Source organism: Desmodus rotundus, chromosome 6, assembly GCF_022682495.2.
Source record: "Desmodus rotundus isolate HL8 chromosome 6, HLdesRot8A.1, whole genome shotgun sequence".
Classification (NCBI taxonomy): Eukaryota; Metazoa; Chordata; class Mammalia; order Chiroptera; family Phyllostomidae; genus Desmodus; species Desmodus rotundus.
Window position 1 is genome coordinate 113,384,184 of NC_071392.1, and position 23,516 is coordinate 113,407,699.

At 44.6% G+C, this 23,516-nt stretch overlaps 1 protein-coding gene across 2 annotated transcripts; it reads left to right on the top strand.

Annotated features, from left to right (window-relative positions):
• The first annotated feature begins 2,433 nt into the window (after window positions 1-2,433).
• Window positions 2,434-22,697, top strand: PXMP4 (peroxisomal membrane protein 4). Of its 2 annotated transcripts, XM_024559824.3 has the most exons (4): window positions 2,434-2,624; window positions 5,918-5,980; window positions 8,803-9,001; window positions 14,863-22,697. In XM_024559824.3, exons 1-4 carry the CDS (start codon window positions 2,512-2,514, stop codon window positions 15,124-15,126), a joined length of 639 nt encoding a protein of 212 aa, XP_024415592.1. In that variant the 5' UTR covers window positions 2,434-2,511; the 3' UTR covers window positions 15,127-22,697. The 2 variants fall into 2 exon arrangements, with proteins under 2 accessions (XP_024415592.1, XP_024415593.1); XM_024559825.4 differs by lacking the exon at window positions 8,803-9,001 and having other exon boundaries at window positions 14,863-15,124.
• The last annotated feature ends 819 nt before the right edge of the window (window positions 22,698-23,516 follow it).

Sequence of the window (23,516 nt, forward strand, 5' to 3'; positions counted from 1 at the left end):
ACCAGGCTCTACTCCCTAGGGTGTGAAATGACGTATAGTGGTTACAACTTCCCCGAGGAAGAGCTTTAAAAAAATTCCCTTTCCTTTTCCTTTCAACTGTTCTTCTCAGCACCAAGGCAACCTTTTCTGAACTCATTTGGGTAGTAGTGTGAGGTACACAGTAGGTTCATATCACATGAAACTTGAGGGTGAATCACTTTGGGGTCTCAACTTAATGTGAAGAGGTTTTTCTGTAAGACTCCCCACCTTGGCCCAGGCAGGCCCTCGACGATCAGTTCTGTTTCTCTTGCCCTATGTAGTTAAAAAACTGAAACCCACAGGGTCGATGTTGGTAAATGCCCTTATGTCATAAGTACTGTTGGACCTCCAATAATCCAATCTTCCTGTTAATTGATTATTAGCTTTCAACTAGTAATTGGCCTGGGCATTCCCCAGGCTTTTAAGCATTTCAGTGTTTTTCAGAGGATATTTTTATATTTTATTTAACATTGCCTCTATTTTCAGAGGAAAGATTACCTGAATTAACCAGTCCACCATTATTGAAAAGAAAAGAGACAAAAGAAAGAGAGAGAGAAAAAAAAATCCAGTTTCAGCAATAAAATGAGCCCAGCATAATTTTGCCTTCACTGACCTCTGACATCATCACATGACACTGATCTGGGCAATAGTATCAGAGGTAAATTCTGTTAGAGTAGGTAGCTAGCTAGGCATAAGCCGGATGAGGGGATAAATGGGGCACGAGGGGACACATGGGGAACCATTAGCTGATAACCAGAGGGTTGACCACAATGTTCGAGTTCCTGATACGATCTGGGGCAGTTACACATCTGTGAGAAGCATGCACAGAGGGATTAAGGTAATAACCAGTATAGGACTTTCCACTGGGGACACTAGACGTAAAAGGCAAAAATGGTAAAAAGAGCATGTACATGACCACAAAACCTGAATAGCACAGGCATATGACCACCCCTGTTGGTAGAGATGTGCCCATGCGTTTGGCAGGAACAAATCAGCAGGAGAGGAGGAGCCAGGAGGCTGACCGGAAGTTCGAGCAAGCCTAAAAAACCCTAAGTTTGTAGCCCAGCGGGCCATTCAATTGGGTATGAGTCAACTGCTTGAAAATCTTCCAAGTGTACTTCCCCGTTGCTAATAAACCTCTGCCTGCTTCGCTATCTGTGTCTGGCGTCTGACTTCCTTCTCTCAAGAAGACAAGAAGCAAGATCCTCAGAACACTCGTTCTTCCAGTGACAATACCACATGGTTCAAATACTACCACTCAATGCATAGCTGTTATCCAATGACCACTCTACAGAGTGCCATCATACATAGATGTCACTTATCAATGCTCTTGGAGATGACAACCCAAACGATATTACTTCAACAAGCATGTACTGGGCACCTACCATGTGCTAATTGCCAGGGTTAGAGCAGAAAACAAGACAGAAAAGGTTTCTGTCCTTATGGAATTTACATTCTGGTAAGGGCAAATGGATAATGAACATGTGACAAATAATTTCAAAGAGTGAGAAGTTCTATGAAGAAAATAAAAGAGTACAAGGAATCAGGGAGAGAAACATTGGTGAGCTGCCTTCCATACGCATACCGACCAGGGATGGAACCTTGAACCCAGGCATGTTCCCTGATCGGAAATTGAACCCACGACCTTTTGGTTTGCAGGTTGCGTCCGCTCCAACCAAGTGCTACTTAAATGGAATATCTAGGAAGGCCTCTTTGAGGAGGTGGAATTTGACCTGAAACTTGAAGGCAGCCATGGAAAGAACTGGAAATTATGCCTATCAGGCAGGGAAATAGCAACTGCAAAGGCACTGAGGCTGGAGCTTTCTTGGAATGCTCAAGGAACAGCAAGGAGGCTGGTTTGGCTGGAGAGGAGTGACTGAGGGGACAAGTGGCCCGACATGAGTTTCGATGGGGAAGCAGGGGCCAGATTATAGGGTCTTGTCTTGTGGGCAATGGGAAGAAGTTCGGATATTTTAAGGATAAATTGAAAACATTGATGGTGTCAAGTGATCTATGCTCAGAGAAGATCGCTATGATTACTGTTTACCCAATCAAAACTGTCCTGTTTAAAAGCTGTCTCCTCCAGGGTCACCATCCCAGCGCTAAGAAGGGCGGCCCCTCTTTCAGGAAACTTTGGAAACTCATAGGTGACACACCTTCCAAACACAACGGAAACATGCTTCTGATTGGACAAATCCAGGTATGCGATTCTGACTTTTCTTAGGTAGAATCGGGCAGAGCTCACTGTGATAGGTTACAAGCTCTCCTCTTCCAATCAAACCTCTATTCTCTAGAGAGCGTGCGTTGCATTCCTCTCGTGAGGTAAGTATGCTCTTTGATTGGCTCCTCATGTACGAGTGACAGAACACACAGCCTATAGTCGTAAAGATGCGGTGGCGCAGCCCGGAGCTGAGGGCGGTGCAGCCGGAACAGGGACTGTCAAAGCACATCGGTCTCGGTTTCAGTATTCCGCCCCTTCGCTATACCCTAGCTATGGCAGCCCCGCCGCACCTGCAGGGTCTACTCCTGGCCGTCAACACACTGCTGCGCAAGCGCCGTTACCACGCTGCGTTCGCGGTGCTTAAAGGCTTCCGGAACGGGGCAGTGTGAGTGGGGTGGTAGGGTCCGGGTTGAGGGACGGGCCTAGCTGGGGTCAGCGGCGCGTGTTCCCGGCTTGGCGCAGCTGCGCTGTGTGCCCTTGAGCAGCCGTTTGTCTTTAGATCTCGGTGTCCACCATCTGTACTGTGGGCACTGGATTTTGGGTCTCGAGCGCCTTGTGGGCTAGGGCTTCCACTACGCTTTTTCTGGGCCCTTCGTACTTTGCAATCTGGCCCTCCTTCCTTGGCCACCTCCCATGCCAGTCTCTGTATTCCCGCCTTTGGTCATTACCCCCGCCTGGTACCTGGAGGGGTACTCGGCCTCCTTTAAACCTTATGCACAACAGCTATCGAGTATTGAGAGCCTACTGTGCCAGAACTGGGGTTGCAACAGAAAACAAACCGAACAAAGATCACTGTCCTGTAGTTGGCATCCTAATGGCAGTTTGGCATGGTGATAAGGCCGGCGGACTGCCTCAGTTTGAATCCTGGTGCCACCTACCTGTGTGACCTTGCAAGTCATTTAGCCCCTCTAAGTCTCAGTTTCTATAAAATGGGGGTTATAACAGTACTTACACTATCAGAGGATTAAGTCAGTAAGTGTGTGATGCCTAGCACAGTGCCTGATATATGTACAACTGTTGGCTGCGGTTATGGTTATATTAGGTCACTTTTCTCATCTTTTTCAGGCGTCTATGTCACGTCTCAGTGAGGCCATCCCTGAGCTCCCCACCTTCTTCCCTACTTAATTTTTCTCCGTAGTAGTTGTCACCTTCTGACACTCAGTTCACTCATGTATCCTGCTTTTTTAATTTTGTATTGAATGTATTGGGGTGACATTGGTTAACAAAATTGTACAGGTTTTAGGTGCACAATTCCACAAAACATCATCTGTACACTGTATTGTGTGTTCACCATGCCAAGTCAAGTCTCTACTCATCACTATTTTATCCTCCCATACCGTCCTCCACCTCCCCCACCCCCTTCATTTATCCTGTTTTCGTATTCTATCTCTCACTAGAAAGTGAGCTTCATGGGGACAGAAATTTTTATCTACTTTGTTCTTTGGTATATTCCTAGTAACTGGTACACAGTAGGCTTTCAAATATTTATTGAATGAATGAGTAAGTGTGCAAGGTAAGAATTGCCATTATTCCCATTTTCCAGATGAGAAGACTGTGGCTCAGAAAGGTAAACTCATTGCTCATGATTATGTTACTTGGTCAGGTTCTGAGCCAGGATTCAAACCCAGGGATGCCTGACCTCAACACTAAGCTCTTGGCTTCCGTGGGCACCCAGAGTTTCAGGCTGAAGTTGATTCCTGCTGAGTCTAGCCAGATGATATCCACCATACCTCGGTATAACTAGGGTAGAATAGTCCCTGAGATAACATCTGTTTCCCTTTGCCAAGCTATTTCGCAGGACATAGCAGGATGGAACAGGAGTCACACAGGTCCTGATGCCAGCGGGCATTGCCCAATGCTGGCTTCGTACACCTATTCCCACCCAACTCTTCCTGTGATCGCAGGAACCTCCTTGGCCTGGGCAGGCACTTGCTAAGGTCAAGCCCTTGGGCTCAAATCCCAGTTCCTTCATTTCAGTGCTGGGTGCCCTTCATCTCTTCTGGCCTCAGTTTCCTCCTCTGTAAAGTGGAAACAAACTCACCTATACAGGGTTTCTCTAAGCAGTGATCCCATTACTGCTTAGCGCTAAGACACTGTGCCCACGTGTAAAGATCTGGAGTCCCGGGCAGACTGGCCATTAAACTGTCATGGCAGTACCGGATGGTCAGGAGTGCTGTGCAGAAGAGCTGATGGTGGTGTTTTGAAGGCTGAGTTGGAGTTTGCCAGAGGGAGAAGGGCATCCCAGGTGGAAGGAATGGTTTGAACAAAGGCCTGGAGGTGGAAAACAATATGCCCTATATTTAGGGAGGCACCTGGGTGACTAAGACATGTGAACTTTGTAAAATTTAACTCATTTTGATGGTCCACTCCTGAATATTTCAATGCGCACCTCTACAGATAAAAACATTTTCTTATATGGCTAAATTACCATGATTACATTTAATGAATTAATATTAATCCTGTAATGTTGACTACTGCCAGTCAATAGCCAAGTTGTCCCAGTTGTCCCCCAAATGTTCTCTGCAGCTAGTCTGTCCAGACCAGGATCCTGTGGGACATTACATTGCATCTGTCATTATGTCTTTTAAGTCTTTTATTTTTTACTGAATTTATTGGAGTGACATTGGTTGGCAAAATTATATAGGTTTCAGGTGTACAATTCTACAATATCCTTTAAGTCTTTTTAAATCCAGAGCATTCTTTTTTTCAGGATACAGAGTAATCCTGTGAACGATAGTAACCAGTTCCCCCTGAGTTTGAAGACTTTGGGAAGGGGTCCTGGCAGATGTGGGGAGTTGGGGGCACTGTTCTGCTTGTGTCTGGGGTATAAGGAGGGTCTTTTTAGTTCTGGTCACCTGGAGGAAGCTGAGGGCTTCTTCGTTCACTGAGCCACACCAGCCAGGACCCCTCCTACATCTTTTAAACAAATTTATTTCAAAATACTTATAGGTTTATAGAAGAATTTCCTTGTTTTTACACAATTTTACATTTTGCACACCTTGCTCTAGTGAACCCTGGAGTGCACATAAAGCCACCTCACTCTTTTACTGCTGCTGAGTATTCCACTGAATGAAGGGACCATTATTTATTTACCTAATAACCCACCCCCTGAGGATAGGCACTGGTTTGCTTCCAGTCTTTTGCTATTTCAAACAAGCCTACAGTGAACATTCACAGATACTCATATGACAACAATATATGGCTTGTGACCATTGTTTCAAGGAGGCTGCCATGGATTTTTAGGCTTGGTAACCTGGTTAGATCAGAGCCTGGCAGCTGGAGAACTTGGTGGGGGAAAAGGGAGTCCAGTAAAAAAAGAACAAGAAAGAGACATTAACATTGGTTGAACTAGGAACTTTCACACGTGCTATGTCCCTACCTGCCAGAGGCAACTCTGAAATGGAAAATACTTTTTACTGATGGGAAAAGAGCAGGTCGGAGAGGTTAAGTGATCTTTCCAAGTTTGTACAGCAAAATGTGGCAGGACTTTGACACCAAATACTGTTTCCTTTCTATGACCCACTTTGAACCTAGATCTAACTCAAAAGCTAGCATTATTTCCTGTCCCAAAATGATGTTAGAATTAGGGATGGGGTGAGGATAAGGGGTCAAAGAGATAGTTCAGAAGAAAACTGATATAGTAATGCTGTAGTAACTGTTTTCTTTTTGCTTCTACAGCTATGGAGCCAAAATCCGGGCCCCTCATGCACTGGTCATGACCTTTCTCTTCCGGAGTGGCAGGTACTCATGCGCTCTGCACACCCCTCAAACTGGGAGAGAATGTGGTCAGTCCTCAGTGTCAGGGCTGTTGCAGTAGCTTCCTAGCTGGGTCTAGCCTGTCCTCACTGCCACCTCCTAAAGTACAACTCTGATTCTATTATCCCTGCTGGAAAACTCCCCTGGCTCCCACTCCCTCCAGAGAAGCCCAGTTTCCAGGTGTGGACTTCAAGGCCCTCTGCAGTTTGGCCTCAGCTGCGTCCCCTCCCTATTCCCCCATATTCACCCTGGGGTGCCTTTGGCACACAGGACTTGCTGTCATTCCACGTACATGCCACATGTGTTTCTGCCTCCACACATTTTGAACCTCTGCCAGGACTACCTTTTTCTCTTCTACCCCACTTTTATTTCCTGTTTAGCAAACCATACCAGTTCTCTGAGGATCACATTCTCAGAAAACCACCTATGACCTCCAGTTGCTCACACTTCTTGGCCCTCCTTTGATCTCTCATGTCTTCCCTCGGGGCACTTCTCAGAATCCACCTTGTGATCTAGTTTTTAATGTAGTCTCACCTGGAGCTTATAAGACTCATACATGGAAACCTTCTGGCCAAATCCAGCTTCAAGATTTTCTCTTTTTGTAATCACTTTGTAAATTTTTGTTCGTTTGTTTTGGTTTTCATCCTCCGAATTGTTTTCTTAAAAAATTGAGCTCAGCCATTCATTCAGTAGATATTTATTGAGCATACACTGTGGACCAGACACTGTTTTAGGTGCTAGGATACAGCAGTGAACAAAGCAGACAGTGATCACTGCCCTCGCTGAGCTTGCATGCTAGCAGGGAGTAGCCGAGGAAAAAACATAATAAATAAGGAGCGTATATGTTAAAAGGTGGTGTGGGCTATGGGAAAGAAAAATTAGAGCAAGGAAAGAGAAAGGGGATCAGGAGTTCTGGAGAAAGGGCAGGCTGCAGAATTAAATAAGGAAGGCCTCAGTGAGAAAGTGACATTCGAGTGAAGGCTTTAAGGAGGTGAAAGAGTTAGCCAAGTGGGTATTAGGGGAAAGAGTGTTTCAGCCCAAGGGAATAGCCAGCGCAAAGGCCCTGAAGTAGGCCCTGGCTGATGTAACTCAGTGGATTGAGACCAGCCTGCGAACCAAAGGGTTGCTGGTTTAACTCCCAGTCAGGGCATATGGTTGGGTTGCAGGCCAGGTCCCCAGTGGGGGCCACGAAAGAGTCAACCACACACTGACATTTCTCTCCCTGTCTTTCTCCCTCCCTTCTCCTCTCTCTAAAAACCAATTAATTAAATCTTTTTAAAAAAGGCCCTCAGGTGGGATCATGCCTGGTGAGTTTGAGGAGGCTAGAGCAGAGGAATTGAAGGGGAGAGAAAAAAGAGGAAGGTCACAGGGTAAGCTGGGCCCATCGTGTCCTACTTTAGAGAGGAGTTGGGCTTTTTTCTTTTAAGTGAAACAGGAAATTGTAAGATTTTTTGCAGGGATGTGGTTCTATTTGACTGATCTTTTAACCATGAGAGGGAAGAGTGCTGCCAGCTTATTACAGGCGGGGGTGAGTCCCAAGGGTAGTAGTCGGTGTAAAATAGGAGACTTTGGCAATAATCCAGGTGAGCAACACTGGTGAATTAGACTTTCATGGTGGCAGTGGGGGTTTAGGAGAAGTAGTCAGATTCTAGAAACCATGTAAAGGCAGGATTAGTGTTAACACTTAAAAACCAGGAGATCTCACTTGTCTTAGAACTGGCAACACTCCCCTGTTCCTATGGGGTGAGAACTAGTTGATTCCTGGCTGCCCACTCACCTGACAGATTTCCACAGGTCCTGGTAGACCCACTCCAAGGTCCTCATCTAGCCTTGAGAGCACTTGGGTTTACTGTTCCTTTTATTTTTATTTTTTCATCCTCACCCGAGGACATTTTTTTTATTGCTTTTAGAGAGACAGGAAGAGGGGGATGGGGAGAGAGAGAACAAAAACATTGATGTGAGAGAGAAACAATGCTGATTGATTTGATTTTAAAGAATAAATCATCTCCCTCCCCTAGTTAAATGTTCTCTCAGTCCAAAGACAAAAGTTAGCATGGCCCCCCTCTCACCCTACATTCCCTTCATCCTTTGCCCACACATCCTCTGCTCAGGTTTCTTCCTGTTCCTTTACTCCCCACTCTTTGTCCCTCCTCAGGACCTTGGCTGGTCCCTCCACCTGGGAAGCAATGCCTGTCCCCTCTTGACCCCATTGAGTCCTCATCCTTCAGATCCCAGGACATCTCTTGTCGTGGTCACAGTTTGACCCTGCTTTGTGATTGTTTACGTTCCCCTCTCCCTTTAGATCATAAACCTCATGAGGGCAGCAAGCAGATCTTTTCTCCCCGCAGAACTGTAGCCCCAGATCCAGCACAAAGTAGGCACTCACTCCCTCATTCATTCATTTCTTCACATGAGCAAGTCAGTTGTAGACACTACTTTCTGGTACCTTGCACAGGCATGGGGCAGGAGTGGGGGAGATAATAAACAAGCAAACATTTTCTTGTTTAGCATATAAATGTCAGGTGGTAATAAGACCTATGAAGGAAAAGAAAACTAGTGTAAGGGGACAGATGTGATGGGTATTCTTTTATGCAGGGTGATCGGGGAAAGCCTCTCTGAGGAAGTGGCGTGGAGTAGAGGCTTGAATCAAGTGAGGCAGCAGCCCCCAGGACGGGGAGGTTAAAGGCCTGGGGTTGAATAAGCATCAGCCCAGACCAACTTGCCTAGCTTAGTTTTGCATGCCCAGCGGGTAAATGCCCTCCGAATGGCTGGGTCTGCACTCATGGTGGCTCCCTGTGTTTGTGCAGCCTCCGAGAGAAGCTTCGGGCCATCCTGCAGGCCACGTACACCCACTCTTCTAACCTGGCCCGCTTCGTGTTCACCTACAAGGGGCTCTGCGCCCTGCAGTCCCGTGTGCAGGGCAAGACCTACCAGGTGCACTCATTCCTGGCTGCCTTCTTTGGGGGCATGCTGGTGTTTGGAGATAACAATAATATCAACAGCCAGGTAAAGATCCTCCCCAGGGATGTGGGTGGGAGGGCTGCTGGGGCTGGGTGTGTTGTGGTTCAGGTATGAGCTGGGGATGGAGGGGTCAAAGAAGATGAGCTCTTGGCTCCATTCCAAGTCTGAGGGTCTGTGATTCACCAGTCCCTCTGTGACCTTGGGAAGGTCACTTCCCCCTCAGTTTCCTCATGTGTAAATCAAGCAGCTTGTTGGATTTTATGGTTCCCAAAAATCATTGTGTACTGCTCTCTGGAGCAGAGATTTTTTTTTTTTTTTTTTTTTTTTAAGAAAACCACTTTGGCCCTGGCTGGTGTTGGTCAGGGGATTGAACTCTGGCCTGCAAACCCAAAGGTCACTGGATCAGTTCCTGGTCAGGGCACATGCCTAGGTTGCCAACCAAGCCCCTAATGCGGACACTGGCCAGCAGTGTCCGCGGTGTTATGGTTGAGACGAAACAAATTCACATGGACTACAGAAGTCCTGTGGAGGAAAAGGGATGACATGGATGCTCTCTCAATGAAAGAGAGGGCTGGCCTGTCCTTTGCCTGGACAGGCCTTTATTGGGTTTAATTTGCATAGGAATACAGGGTGTATACAGGGTGTCCTTTGCAAAGCTCATCAATCATTGTCAGGCAGAAATGATCAAATAATAGATAACATTCAAAGAACTCTGAGGGCTTATTTTGAGTCAGGGTCAGATAGTTAAAGGGCCATAAAACTTGGGGGAACAAACTCATTTCATGCTTGGACCCTTATCATTTAAATTGAGGGTATTAACAAAGTAGGTTTCACAGGACTTTATGCATTCTTTCTTAGGCCTGATCTCCCTAGGGAACCTGCCCTTTCCAGCACAGGGCTGCACTCACCCCCGGCATTGTTTCCGGCATTATTACAGTTGTCCCATTTCCCCCCCTTCGCTCCACTCCATCCTGCCCACCCCCTCCCTCCCACATTCCCCCCCTATAGTTCATGTCCATGGGTCATACTTATAAGTTCTTTGGCTTCTACATTTCCTATACTATTCTTACCCTCCCCCTGTCTATTTTCTACCTATCATTTATGCTACTTATTCTCTGTACCTTTCCCCCCTCTCTCCCCCTCCTACTCCCCTATTGATAACCCTCCCTGTGATCTCCATTTCTGTGGTTCTGTTCCTGTTCTAGTTGTTTGCCTAGTTTGCTTTTGTTTTTGTTTTAGGTGTGGTTGTTAATAACTGTGAGTTTGCTGTCATTTTACTGTTCATATTTTTTATCTTCTTTTTCTTAGATAAGTCCCTTTAACATTTCATATAATAAGGGCTTGGTGATGATGAACTCCTTGAACTTGACCTTATCTGAGAAGCACTTTATCTGCCCTTCCATTCTAAATGATAGCTTTGCTGAATAGAGTAATTTTGGATGTAGGTCCTTGCCTTTCATGACTTGGAATACTTCTTGCCAGTCCCTTCTTGCCTGTAAGGTCTTTTTTGAGAAATCAGCTGACAGTCTTACGGGAAGTCCTTTGTAGGTAACTGTGTCCTTTTCTCTTGTTGCTTCTAAGATTCTCTCCTTCTCTTTAATCTTGGGTAATGTAATTATGATGTGCCTTGGTGTGTTCCTCCTTGGGTCCAGCTTCTTTGGGACTCTCTGAGCTTCCTGGACTTCCTGGAAGTCTATTTCCTTTGCCAGATTAGGGAAGTTCTTCATTATTTGTTCAAATAAGTTTTCAATTTTTTGTTCTTCCTCTTCTCCTTCTGGTACCCCTATAATTCAGATTTAGGAATGTTTCAAGATGTCCTGGACGTTCCTAAGCCTCTCCTCATTTTTCTGAATTCTTGTTCCTTCAATCTGTTCTGGTTGGATGTTTCTTCCTTCTGGTCCACACCGTTGATTTAAGTCCCAGTTTCCTTCCCATCACTATTGGTTCCCTGTACATTTTCCTTTGTTTCTCTTAGCATAGCGTTCATTTTTTCATCTAATTTGCGACCAAATTCAACCAATTCTGTGAGCTTCCTGATTACCAGTGTTTTGAATTGTGCATCTGATAGGTTGGCTATGTCTTCATCGCTTAGTTATACTTTTTCTGGAGCTTTGATCTGTTCTTTCATTTGGGCCATTTTTTTTTTTTTTTTGTCTTGGCTCGCCTGTTGAGTAAAGGGGCGGAGCCTTAGGTGTTCACCAGGGCAGGGTAACGCTGGTTGCTGGGCTGTGACACTGTATGTGGGGGAGGGGCCGAGAGGAAGCAATGGCACTTGCTCCACTCTCTGCTGGATTTCAGTCGCTCCCTCTGCTACCCACAATCAAATTGGGCCCCTCTGGTGCTGATTCCCAAGTGGGTGGGCTTGTGCACTCTCTAGGCCCCTGTGGGTCTCTCCAATGAACTCTCCTGTGAGGCTGGGAGTTTCTCCTGCTGACACCTCAACCCCCACGGGTGTTTTCAATCAGAGGTTTGAGGCTTTATTTCCCCGCACTGGAGCCCTGGGTTGCGTGGTCTGTTTCGCTCCCCCGCCATTCCTCCCAGTTTATCTGTACGCGAATGTGGGGCCATGGGGTCTGCCAGCCACCACCTTGTGGGGTGTGCCAGCTGCAGCCCAGCCCTCCCCGCTCCACAATCCGCCACCTCGCTGCCACCTTGCCACTAGTCCTCTCTGCCCGGCTGCCCGGCTGTGCCCCTCCTACCGGTCTGGATGAATGTTCTTTTTTATCTGCTTGGTTGTCAGACTTCTATACAGTTCGATTTTCTGTCAGTTCTGGTTGTTTTTTGTTTTTAAATTGTTGTCCTTTTGGTTGTGCAAGGAGGCACAGTGTGTCTACCTATGCCTCCATCTTCCTGTTGGTTTTTTTAAATATATTATATTGATTGTGCTATTACAATTATCCCATTTTTTTCTCCCCTTTATTCCCCTCCACCCTGTACCCCCCTCCCACCAACATACACCCTACCTTAGTCTGTGTCCATGGGTCATACATAAAAGTTCTTTGGCTTCTCCATTTCCCATACTATTCTTAACCTCTTCCTGTCTATTTTGTACCTACCATTTATGCTTCTTATTCCCTGTACTTTTTCTCCCATTCTTCCCCCTCCCCCTTGATAACCCTCCATGTGATCTCTATTTCTGTGAATCTGTTCCTGTTCTATTTGTTTGCTTAGTTCATTTTTGTTTTTGTTTTTGTAGGTTCAGTTGTTGATAGTTGTGAGTTAGTTGTCACTTTACTGTTCATATTTTTTATCATCTTCTTTATCTTAGAAAGTCCCTTTAACATTTCATATACTAAGGGCCTGGTGATGATGAACTCCTTTAAATTGACCTTATCTGGGAAGCACTTTATCTGCCCTTCCATTCTAAATGATAGCTTTGCTGAATAGAGTAATTTTGGATGTAGGTCCTTGCCTTTCATGACTTTGAATACTTCTTTCCAGCCCCTTCTTGCCTGCAAGGTTCCTTTTGAGAAATCAGTTGATAGTCTTATGGGAACTCCTCTGTAGGTAACTGTGTCCTTTTATCTTTGCTGCTTCTAAGATTCTCTCCTTATCTTTAATCTTGGGTAACATAATTATGATGTTGGTGTGTGCTTCCTTGGGTCCAACTTGTTTGGGACTGTCTGGGCTTCCTAGACTTCATGGAAGTCTTATTTCCTTTGCCAGATTGGAAAAGTTCTCCTTCATTATGTTTTCAAATAAATTTTAAATTTCTTACTCTTCCTCTTTTCTTTCTGGCATCCCTATGATTCTGATGTTGGAATGTTTAAAGTCCTGTTTAAAGAATGTTAAGCCTCTCCTCATTTTTCTGAATTCTTGTTTCTTTATTCTGTTCCGGTTAGATGTTTATTTCTTCCTTCTGTTTGAAATCGTTGATTTGAGTCCTGGTTTCCTTCCCTTCACTGTTGGTTCCCTGTCTATTTTTATTTATTTCACTTTGCGTAGCCTTCACTTTTTCCTCTAATTTATGACCATACTCAACCATTTCTGTGAGCATCCTGATTACCAGTGTTTTGAACTCTGCATCTGATAGGTTGGCTATCTCTTCATCGTTTAGTTGTATTTTTACACTGCTGGGCGAGTGGGCCGGCCTGATTTTACCAGTCTCCGTCTGATGGGCATTCAGGAGGTCTGTAGCCTCTTGCCATTACACATGCAGTCTCCATCTTTGTTTGGATGTCTTCTTGCACATGTGTCAGGCTGTCTGAAAGTTCCTAGTCGTGGAATTGTGGAGTCTGTGGATATGAGCATTTTGTATTTTGAGAAAATTTGCTCAGTTTTTATATTTGTTAGAAATTTCAGTTCCAAAGGCTAGGAATCCTAGTCACACCATCTCCCTCCCCCTCGTCTCCTTTGATTGGCCTCTGGCAACAACTCTTCTGACCTCCATTTCTAAAATTCTGTCATTCCAACAATGTTATATAAGTGGAGTCATTACAGTTGTACCCTTTGGAGACTGGTTTTCTTCAGTCAGCATAATTCGCTGGAGAGCAATCCCAGTTGCTGTGTCTGTCAATAGTTCATTTCTTTTTATTGCTGAGTGGCATTCCATTGCATGGATGTACCACAGCCTGTTTAAACAATTCACCCCTGGAAGGACCTCTGAGTTTTTTTCCAACTTTTGGCTACTAAGAATACAGCTGCTAAGAACATTCTTGTACAAGTTACTGGGTGGGCATTAGTTTTCATTTCTCTGGGATAAATGCCAAGAGTGCAATTGCTGGGTCAGATGGTGTGTGTGTGTTTAGTTTTATAAGAAACTGTCAAACTATTTTCCACAGTGACTGTACAATTTTACATTCCCATGAGGAATAGACATAAGTGATCCAGTTCCTCCACATCCAAGCCAGTATTTGGTTTATCACTTTTTTTTTTAATTTTAGCCATTTTGATAAGCATGTAGTGCCATCTCATTGTGGTTTTAAATTTGCATTTCCCTGATGGCTAATGATGTTGAACAGCTTTACATGTGTTTGTTTTCCGACTGTATAACCTCTTCAGTAAAATATCTGTTCATGTCTTTTGCCTGTTTTCTAATTGGATTTTATTTTTACTGTTGAGTTTTGAGTTTTTTATTTTTTTTAAGATTTTATTTACTTATTCTTTTAGAGAGAGGGGGAGGGAAGGAGAAAGAAAAGGAAACATCAGTGTGTGAGATACATCGATTGGTTGCCTCTCGCACAACCCAACCAGGAAACTGCCTGGCCTGCAACCCAGGCATGTGCCCTGACTGGGAATCAAATACGTGACCTTTCGGTTTGCAGGCCGGCACTCAGTTCACTGAGCCACACCGGCCAGGGCTAAATTTTTAAAAAATATATCCCAGATACTAGTCTTTGTCGGATACTTTTTAAAAAATATTTTCTCCCAGTCTATAGCTTTTCTTTTCAGCCTTTTTACATGGGCTTTCACAACCAAAATTTTTTTTAATTTGATGAAATCCAGTTTATCAAATTTCTTTATGTTTTTTCTTTCTGATACCAAGTTATTTTTTAGTTTTGAACCATGTAAATATATTTTTAAATTTTTTAAATAAATAATAAAGATATAAAATAGTTTAATAGTTTAAAATGTCTGATACCACTTCAAATCATCTTGCACACCAACTTTGTTTTTGTTTTGTTTTGTTTTTTAGAGAGAGAGAAAGGAAGGGGGGGAAGAGAGAGAGAAACATTGATTTTTGTTGCTCCAGTTATTTATGCTTTCATTGGTTGATTCTTGTATGTGCCCTGACTGGGGATTGAACCTGCAATCTTGGTGTATTAGGACAACCCTCTGATCAACTGAGCTACCCGGCGAAGGTCTGCATACCAACTTTGAAAAACCGCCGATCCATGCATAGGGGTGGGCAGAGGGTTCCCAGTGGCTGTACACACCCATAATCCCCTGTCACTCCCTCCTTGCAGATCAACATGTACCTGTTGTCACGCGTCCTGTTTGCCCTGTGCCGCCTGGGAGTGGAGAAGGGCTACATTCCCGAACCCAAGTGGGACCCATTCCCACTGTTCACCGCAGTAGTGTGGGGGCTGGTGCTGTGGCTCTTCGAGTACCACCGGCCCACACTGCAGCCCTCGCTGCAGTCCTCCATGACCTACTTGTATGAGGACAGCAATGTGTGGCACGACATCTCAGATTTCCTCATCTACAACAAGAGACGTCCCTCGAAGTAACGCCACCCTGAAGTGCTCCTGAGGGCTTCTACTGGAGTAGGCTCTAGGTGGTGTCCATGAGTGAAATCTCCCAGAGGATCCTGCTTTCTCAAGATCATGGCTCTCAGACTCTAACTTCTATTGTCCCAGGGTTCCATTGTCCAAAGCAAAAGCACCAATTTTCAGATCCCATTAGGTATTCTTGAATGGCGGAACAAGTGGCTGCATCAGGCTGAGGAGCCTTGGGCATGGTTCCAGCTGTGCTGCTAACCTCGGTGAGACCAGGGAAAGACTCGCCCACCTAGGCCTCAGGGGCCGTGGAGCTCAGAGGAGGGCCCTGAAATCTCTTTCTGGTGGGTATGTTCTTCGGCCGTTGTTATGCTGGTGGGATTGGGGTTTGCAAATACGTTTTTACAAAATACTGAGTTTTTTATCTCAGGTGTTCTATTGGAGAAGCTCTAGAGTTCCACTGTCCAACAGAAACACAATGACAGTCATATCTGTAATTGAAAATTTTCTAGTAGCCACATTTTAAAAAAGTGGGAAGAAGCAGATGAGATTAACCTTAATTATGTATTTTAGCCCAAATTTCTAAAATAATTATCATTTCAACATAAAATTAATGAGAAAATGAATGAAATCTTTTCAATTCTTTTTTTCTTATACTAAGTCATCAAAGTCAGGTGTGTGTTTTATACGTACAGCACATATCAATTTGGACTAGTCCCATTTCAGGTGCTCAGTAAGCAGCCGCATGTGGCTAGTGGCGACCGTATTGGGCTATACAGATGTAGAACACTTCTGTTATCACAGAAAATTCTAGTGGACAGTGCAGATCTAGAGCTAGAGGACATGGTTTTGAGTCCCCATTGCACCTCTGTGTAACTTTGAGGAAGTTCCTTAAAGCCTCAGAGGGTCACAGCCTCAGTTTCTTGTAAAATGAGGATAATTGTAATAGTACCCCGTGTCCACGTTGGACTTGTGTAACCACAACTGCTGCTTCCACTACGAATCACTTCCATTTAGTGAGCTCCTACTTCTTCCTGGGTGCTTTGTACATATTATTTTTAATCTGTACAATGACTTTGCAGGCCTGCATTTTGGTTTTCATTCTACAGATGTGGAAACTGAGAATCAGAGAAGGGAAGCAACTTGCCCGAGGTATACAGCTAGTACGGTAGCCCTATCAGGGTTTGAACCCAGGTCTATCTGATTGCTAAGCCTATGTGTTTTTCAGTGCCTTACTTTAAAGATTTTATTTATTTACTTTTTTTTAGAGAGAGGGGAAGGGAGGGAAAAAGAAAGGGCAAGAAACATGAGGGTGTGAGAGATACATCAGTCAGTTCCCCCTCGCACACCCCCAACCGGTGATCTGGCCTGCAACCCAGGCATGTGCCCTGACTAGGAATCGAACTGGCAACCTTTTGGTTTGCAGGCCGGTGCTCAATCCACTGAACCTCAGTGCCTTACTTTAAATTTAGAAACCTAAGCTAAGCTATGCAAATGTTAGCTAATTACAGGGCCTGTTCCAGAGTGGGGTACAAACTCAAATGCCTAAAGGGTCCTGGCAGTGACAGAAATGATTATGTTCTGGGTACTTTGCAGTAGGGACTGATGGACTCAGTGAACTGGAGACTTATGTGCCAGTCTGGTTTTTTAAAACCAAACTGGACAACTCAATCAGGTCTCCAGGAAAATTTGGTCTATGACCCACTAATTGGAGTCCCTTGGCCTAATAGGAATACTTCAGTCTCTTTTTTCATTTTAGCAGTTACTAGTAGAAATGTGCACATGAGTCACTGGAGATCTCATTAAAATACAGAATCCGATTCAGTGGGTTTGGGGTGGGGTCTGAATATTCTGCAGGCCTCACAGACTCCTAGGTGCTGCTGCTGCTGCTGCTGCTGGTCCGAGCCACACTTTGAGTAACAAGATAGTAGGGGATGATATGGGGCCAACCATTATCCCATGTGACAAATGAGGAGACTAAATTAAACAGAGCTGTTAGGTAACAGAGGAGGGATTAGGTCTGATCCTAGCAGTTGTGTTCTCAGCCACAATGTTGTACTGCAAACTTGGAGAAAAGGATCTTGAAGGTTCCTTAGTTCACTCTGTGGAGGCTGAATGAGATCCTGAAATTATGGGGAGGGGAAGGAGGTGGCTATCAGCAAGCAGGTTTTATAACAGATGCTGGGGGTGCCCTGCCCATATCCCCTCTAGCTTTCCACTTCAGTGCACACCAGCCAGATTTTACAAGTGCCATCCCTTATCTTTCTGCCCGAGGGCTCTCACTTGCCACTGTCACCTGCTTTGCCAGCCTGCAGTGCTGGACGATTAACACATCCAGGGAGCAATTCTCAACCAATGACTGATGAATACACTCCTGTACCCCTAGCCCAGTAGGCATGTTTCACTCTGGCTCCCAGGGCTCAGGAGGACTGAGCTTCCGGTTGCCCACAGTGGTCACTTGCTTGATAACACCTCCTTCTTTGTCTCCCTTCCTCATGCCCCTACCAGAGCTTCCTGGGACTACTTCCCATATAAACCGCTTATACTCAAATCCTCGTCTTGGGGTCTGCTGTTGGGGGAACCCAAACTAAAATTGGCCTCTGGTGTAGCAGGTTGAGAGATAATGTAACATGGTGGCTGGGGATATAGGCTTTGTAGCCAGTGTCTCGCCTCAGCTCTGGTTTTGCTGTTTCCTAGAGCAAGTGCCTTAACCATTCTGTGCCTGTGTTTCATCCTGGTAAGATAGGCATTCTATAGGGTGATCTGGAGGATTAAATGCTTTGACACACATAAAGTAAGCACCCAGTAAATGTTTGCTGTTATTTCTAATGGCATCCAAACGTAGAAGGAACCGTGGTCCTGAGAACCGAGTATACCTAGCTCTTAGCCTGTCCTAACCTCCAGCTAAAGGTAAAGCCTTGGCTGCCTGCCCTCCCCGCATCCCCCACTGCCACTGGGGGCTGGCTGGCTCCACCACTGACTGTCTCTGCTCTCTAAGAATAGGTTTCCCTCACAGATGGCATCTCTCTGGATACTGCCAGAGCATCTGGTGCCTCCAACTGCTCACTCCAGGGAGGAAGGCAGTGTGGTCCTTGCCGAGGGGCAGAGTGCTGGCTTCCAGCAGACCTGAGAGAAGTTCCCACTCGGCTCCCTCCTAGCTGAGCCTCCATCTCCTAAGATCAGTAGAAGTCATTGCCAAAGGGCCCTGGGCACACAGTAGGCAATCCATAAATACTAGCTCCTTAAACAGCACCATGGTTAACATGTTTGTTTATTAAGCACCTGCTACATTCCTACAAAGCCTTCTGACATGCAAGACTGTAAACAATAACTTTGTAATTGATAATATATATGCATAGAACAAAACCTAAATGGTACAAAAAGTGTGAAACAGAAAAGTCAAGTTCCCTCCTACACCCAAGCTCCACCTCTAACCTCCTCCCTTGCCAGGGACACTGACTGTTAGCACTTTCTAATACAGCCTTGCAGAGATATTCTATGCACAGCCGCCTGCCTATCTTTGTCTCATAAGAACCTTTTACGTTACACTGTCATCTCAACAACTCTGGCATTCCTCCCTGTCCTCTGCATGTTTAGTTGCTCTGTGATTAATAATCTGATATGTAAATGAGTCCTTTCTTTGAGCTGGTTCCCCCCAACTCCACCTCCCTCCAACTACCCTCCCCCCAATACCTTGGGCAGATTCTTACTGTGATGAGCATGAAGATGAACCACCCTAGATACCCTGAGTCTTATCATAGATGACACCCAACACTCAGGCCCATGGAACTCCAAGTGAAAGGGGGAGGACAAAAACTGAAGTTAATTTGGGGCCCTTCTGTTGCTCTGCTCCTAAATTAGAGATCGTTCAATGAACCCATGTGAGAGCTATGATTCACAGGCTGAGATGCCAAGAAACTGCCTCATGATGCTCACGGCTCCTGCCTTCCACAGGCTCTAGAAAGGATCTTGGAGATGGTGTTTCTTTCTATATTGTTCACTTCTCCCACTCCCATGAGTGCACTTTGAGTTTATAAGAATCAGGCTTCAAACCTAAACCAGACACTGCTCTGTGCTCCACCTCCTGGAACGAACCCCGCATATCCACAATCTGTGACTTCAGATAAATTGCTTTCTTCAGTGGATTAGAGAGGATTTATAAAAAGAAATGTCATTTCCCTGCTCCCTTTGTCTAGTTCCAGATTCATAGGGAGAGAGTGTGTCTTTCTTCAGCCTTGAAGAGCATTTTGGGTGAGAAGTTTAATTGTAACCAGAGGGTCTTCTGTAGGACTCACTCTCGTGAGCTGGAGATCGTACGGCCCCAGGGAGAGGATACAGGGAAAGTTGGGTGCTCTTCTGAGTGTTTTCTTTAGAGAGGGCTTTTAAACAGAGGGCTCCCCATTGTTTGTACCGGATCCCTTCTCAGAGCTGCCGCAGGTGTCGTAGTCTCTGTTAGAAACCGTGTTCTCACTGCTCTTCTGGGCTTCTCTCTTGAGCCTAGCCTTGTGGGCTGGATTTCAGGTGGCAGAAGGGCCAGGGATGGAGCACGTCAGCTCTTTTAAGAGACCCCTTTTTTAGGGTATTTTTTATATATGTGTCATGAACCCCTTTGGCATCTGGTGAAGCCTGTGGACCCTTCTCAGAATGCTGTTTTTAAAACCCATAAAACAAAATACATAGGATTAAAAAAAGACAACAGTGACATTTGAATATTGAAACAATTATCACCGTATTTTTAAAATTTGTGATTTAGTAGCATACATTCTTTTTTTAAAAAAAAAACATTAAATAACAATGATCCAAAACCATCACGATTTCACAGGTGCAATTAGCATAAGCACTATCAAGATACTGCAGCAATTGTGACAGGATATGGAAATTGCTGTGCTTTCTGTTAGTGATGAAGTCCCAACTACTGCTAACAGGCTTCTGGTTTGTTGCTGACATTTAGAATTGATGGAAATGTTATATTGCACTCAGAGGCTAATGAAAATATAGGTGGAATTTTTTTTTTCCTGACCAAGTTCATGGCACTTTGGGGTCATAGATTGCAGATTCAGAATTCCTGCTTGAGAGTGACCTTCCCAGCCTGACCGCATGGCAGCTGGCATTGTTTACCAAGCCCTGAGCACAGAAAGATGAAAGTAGTGGCTAGTGTTGGCTGGTCCCTTACTACATACCCAGTGGTATTGGAGGCTAGGATTCAGCAGTGAGAGAAGCCAATTCCTGCCCACCTGGGGCTTACAGTCTAGGGAAGGAAGACTGACAAATGAAAACATAAGGAAGATGATTCCAAAGTGGTAGGTGTGCCCTAGTCGGTGTGGCTAAGTTGCTTGGAGTTGGTTGCAGTGTCATCGTGTAAACCAGAAGTTCATGGGTTCCATTCCCAGTGGGACATAAGCCTAGGCTGCAGGTCAGTCCCCAGTCGTGGTGTGAATGAAGGCAACCCAATCAATGTTTCTTTCTCACAGCAATGTTTCTCTCCTCTCCCTCCCTTCCCCTCTCTCTAAAAATCAATAGGCATGTCCTCGGGTGAGGATAAAAAAATAATAAAGTGGTAGGCGATATGAAGCATTAGTACGGGGCAGTGTAATACAATGCATTGGAAGAGAGAACAAGAGGGTCTGTTTTCCAGGGAAGGCTGCTCTGAGGGAGTGACATTTGTTCTGAGACCTGAATGATGAGAGAGCGGTGCAAAGATATGGAGGAAAGGTGTTCCCAGTTGTGTTCGGTATTTTAGCTGTAGACATCTTTGCTACAAGCACTTTTGCCGCATTTTTGTTGCATAACTAATTGACCATAAGGCCATTTTGCCTTATAAAAGATAAAATAACTGGTTGACAGTTTGATTTGTTTGTTTGTTGGTTTGGTTTCATTTCTTCATTGGTTTCAGACAATGTATTTCAGCTAGTTACCAGTTTGGTTTCGTTTCTCCATTGACAAAGTTCTTGCAGTTACTCCCAAGGGAGATAGGTTTTAGGACCCCCAGTGCATTCCTGAAACTGAGGATAGTTCTGAACCATGTGCACACATACACACACACACACACACAAGGTCTGTCTGGAAAAAGTCCAGCCATTGTTAATATAACTAGAATGGTTTGTGAGACATGGATGTAACCTGGCAGCCAAGGAGAGTGGACTGGAATGCACATGTATGAACAATGACAACTTCACTGTACTAGTCAGTGGGGGTGGTAGATGCTGTTGAGTGAGCATGTGTACTGTTGTGTGGCCATTCCATTCAAAAGGACTGAGCAAGTAAAGCAATGAATCTGCATCAAATTTTGTGTTAATCTGGAACATTCCTTTGTGGAAACTATTCGAATGATTCCGAAGACTTTGGGGGACAATTCAATGAGTACAGCGCAAATAAAAGTGTGGTACAAATGCTTCAAAGATGGTCGAGAATCTGTCAAAAGTAATCTACATTCTGGAAGGCGGGCAACAAGCAGAACACCTGAGAATGTTGAATGTGTACGGGCTGCAATCAACAAAGATCTGCCACTGACAGAGCAAGAACTAGAACCTGATCTGGGGACTCCAAAACTACTGTGTTTGAGATTTTGGCGCAGGATCTTGGCATGAAACATGTCATGGCAAAATTCGTTTCAAGGCTTCTACTACCAGAGCAGAAGGAACATTGTGCTGTAGTTGCTAGTGACTTAATTCAAACTGCTACCAATGAACCAGATTTCCTCAAGAAGGTCATAACCAGAGATGAATCGAGAGTCTATGGCTGTGATCCAAAAACAAAGGCCTGGTTGTTCCAATGGAAGTCACCTGGTTCTGTGCCTGAAGAAGGCACGGCAAAGCCGCAGCAAGATCAAGACCACGTTAACTGTGTTTTTTGATTGAGAAGCTGTTGTCCATCATGAGTATGCCCGCCCCCCCCCCCCCGGGCCAAACAATTAATAAGGAGTACCACCTCAATGTTCTTCGTCCCTCAGTGTTCTTCATCGGTCAAGAGATGCAATATAAGGAAAACAGGTGCAGCTAAGGGCAACTGGTGATTGGCAGCTTCATCATGATAACGTGTCTGCCCATTCATGCATCATGTCTCATGCAGAGTTTTTTCTGGTGAAACATCAAATCATCCAGGTGACAGAGCCCCCTTAAGTCCAGATTTGGTGCCCTACAACTTCTGGCTTTTCCCCAAACTAAAATCACCTTTGAAAGGGAAGAGATTTCAGACTGTCGATTAGATTCAGGAAAATACAAGAGGGCAGCTGATGGTGATTCCAACAAAAGATTTTGCAAAATGTTTTGAACAGTAGAAGAGACACTGGGAGAATTGTGTGAGGTTCCAAGGTGCCTACTTAGAAGGGGACTGAGGTGTCATTACCCTGTGTACAATGTTTCTTGTATCTCCTTCAGTAAATGTCTCTATTTTTTATAATACATGGCTGTATACTTTCTGGACAGACCTCTTATATGTGTGTATATATATGTCTTTCCCTCTATATACATGTCTATAATAAAGTTTAACTTATAAATTGCACACAGTAAGAGATTAATAATAACTTATAGAAAAAGTATAATATACTGCAATAAAAGCTATCTGAATACGGTTCTCTCCAATAATTGTTATATTCTTTATTCTAAATCTATTCCAGAATCTGTGTAACCACCCCTCACTTGCAGTAAATGGCTTGGTGTCACTCATTTCAGGAGATCCCTTCTGAAGTCTATATAGGCTTAAATGCTTTCTGGCGCAACACATTGTCATCAGTTGGAACACGTTTTCTCTTCATGTCTTCCACTCACAAATTTAATGTCTTTTACAACCTAATTAAGCACTTCCACAATGTAGCCATAACTTTTGCAGTTTGAGGTGCAACAGCAAAACTAAAATTTCTTTTTCCTTCTTCACAACTTCTCGATAAAAGATTCATTCTTACCATAGATCTTGGCAACCTCAGCATACAATTTTTTTTCTTTCCTTATTAAGTCCAGAACTTTCACCTTTTTCCTTAAAGGAAGCACTTTATGGCTTCTCTTTGGCATGTCCAAATTGCCAGCATCACGACTCTTGCACTTTGGGGCCATTGTTAGGTAAAATAAGGGTTGCTTGATCACAGGCACTGTGATACTGTAACCGTCTCTATGATTGAGATGGCTGCTAAGTGACTTAACAGGCAGGAGTATCTACAGCCTGGAGACGCCGGACAAAGAGATGATTGACATTCGGGTGGGATAGAGCAGGACGGCATGAGATTTTATTCCCTGCTCAGAACGCACACACAATTTCAAATGTATGAGTTGTTTATTTCTGGAATTTTCTATTTAATACTTTGGACCACAGTTGGCCACAGGTAACTGAAACTGTGGAAAGCAAAACTGTGGGTAAGGAGGATGACTATATATGACAGAGTCTGGCGGAAGTGACGCCACTGAGTGTGG

Excerpts from the sequence above, each read along its gene's own strand:
- PXMP4 (XM_024559824.3), top strand. The coding sequence starts at position 2,512 with ATGGCAGCCCCGCCGCACCTGCAGGGTCTACTCCTGGCCGTCAACACA. Across the intron at positions 2,625-5,917 it reads GGCTTCCGGAACGGGGCAGT|CTATGGAGCCAAAATCCGGG; the intron begins GTGAGTGGGGTG and ends TTGCTTCTACAG. Across the intron at positions 5,981-8,802 it reads TTTCTCTTCCGGAGTGGCAG|CCTCCGAGAGAAGCTTCGGG; the intron begins GTACTCATGCGC and ends GTGTTTGTGCAG.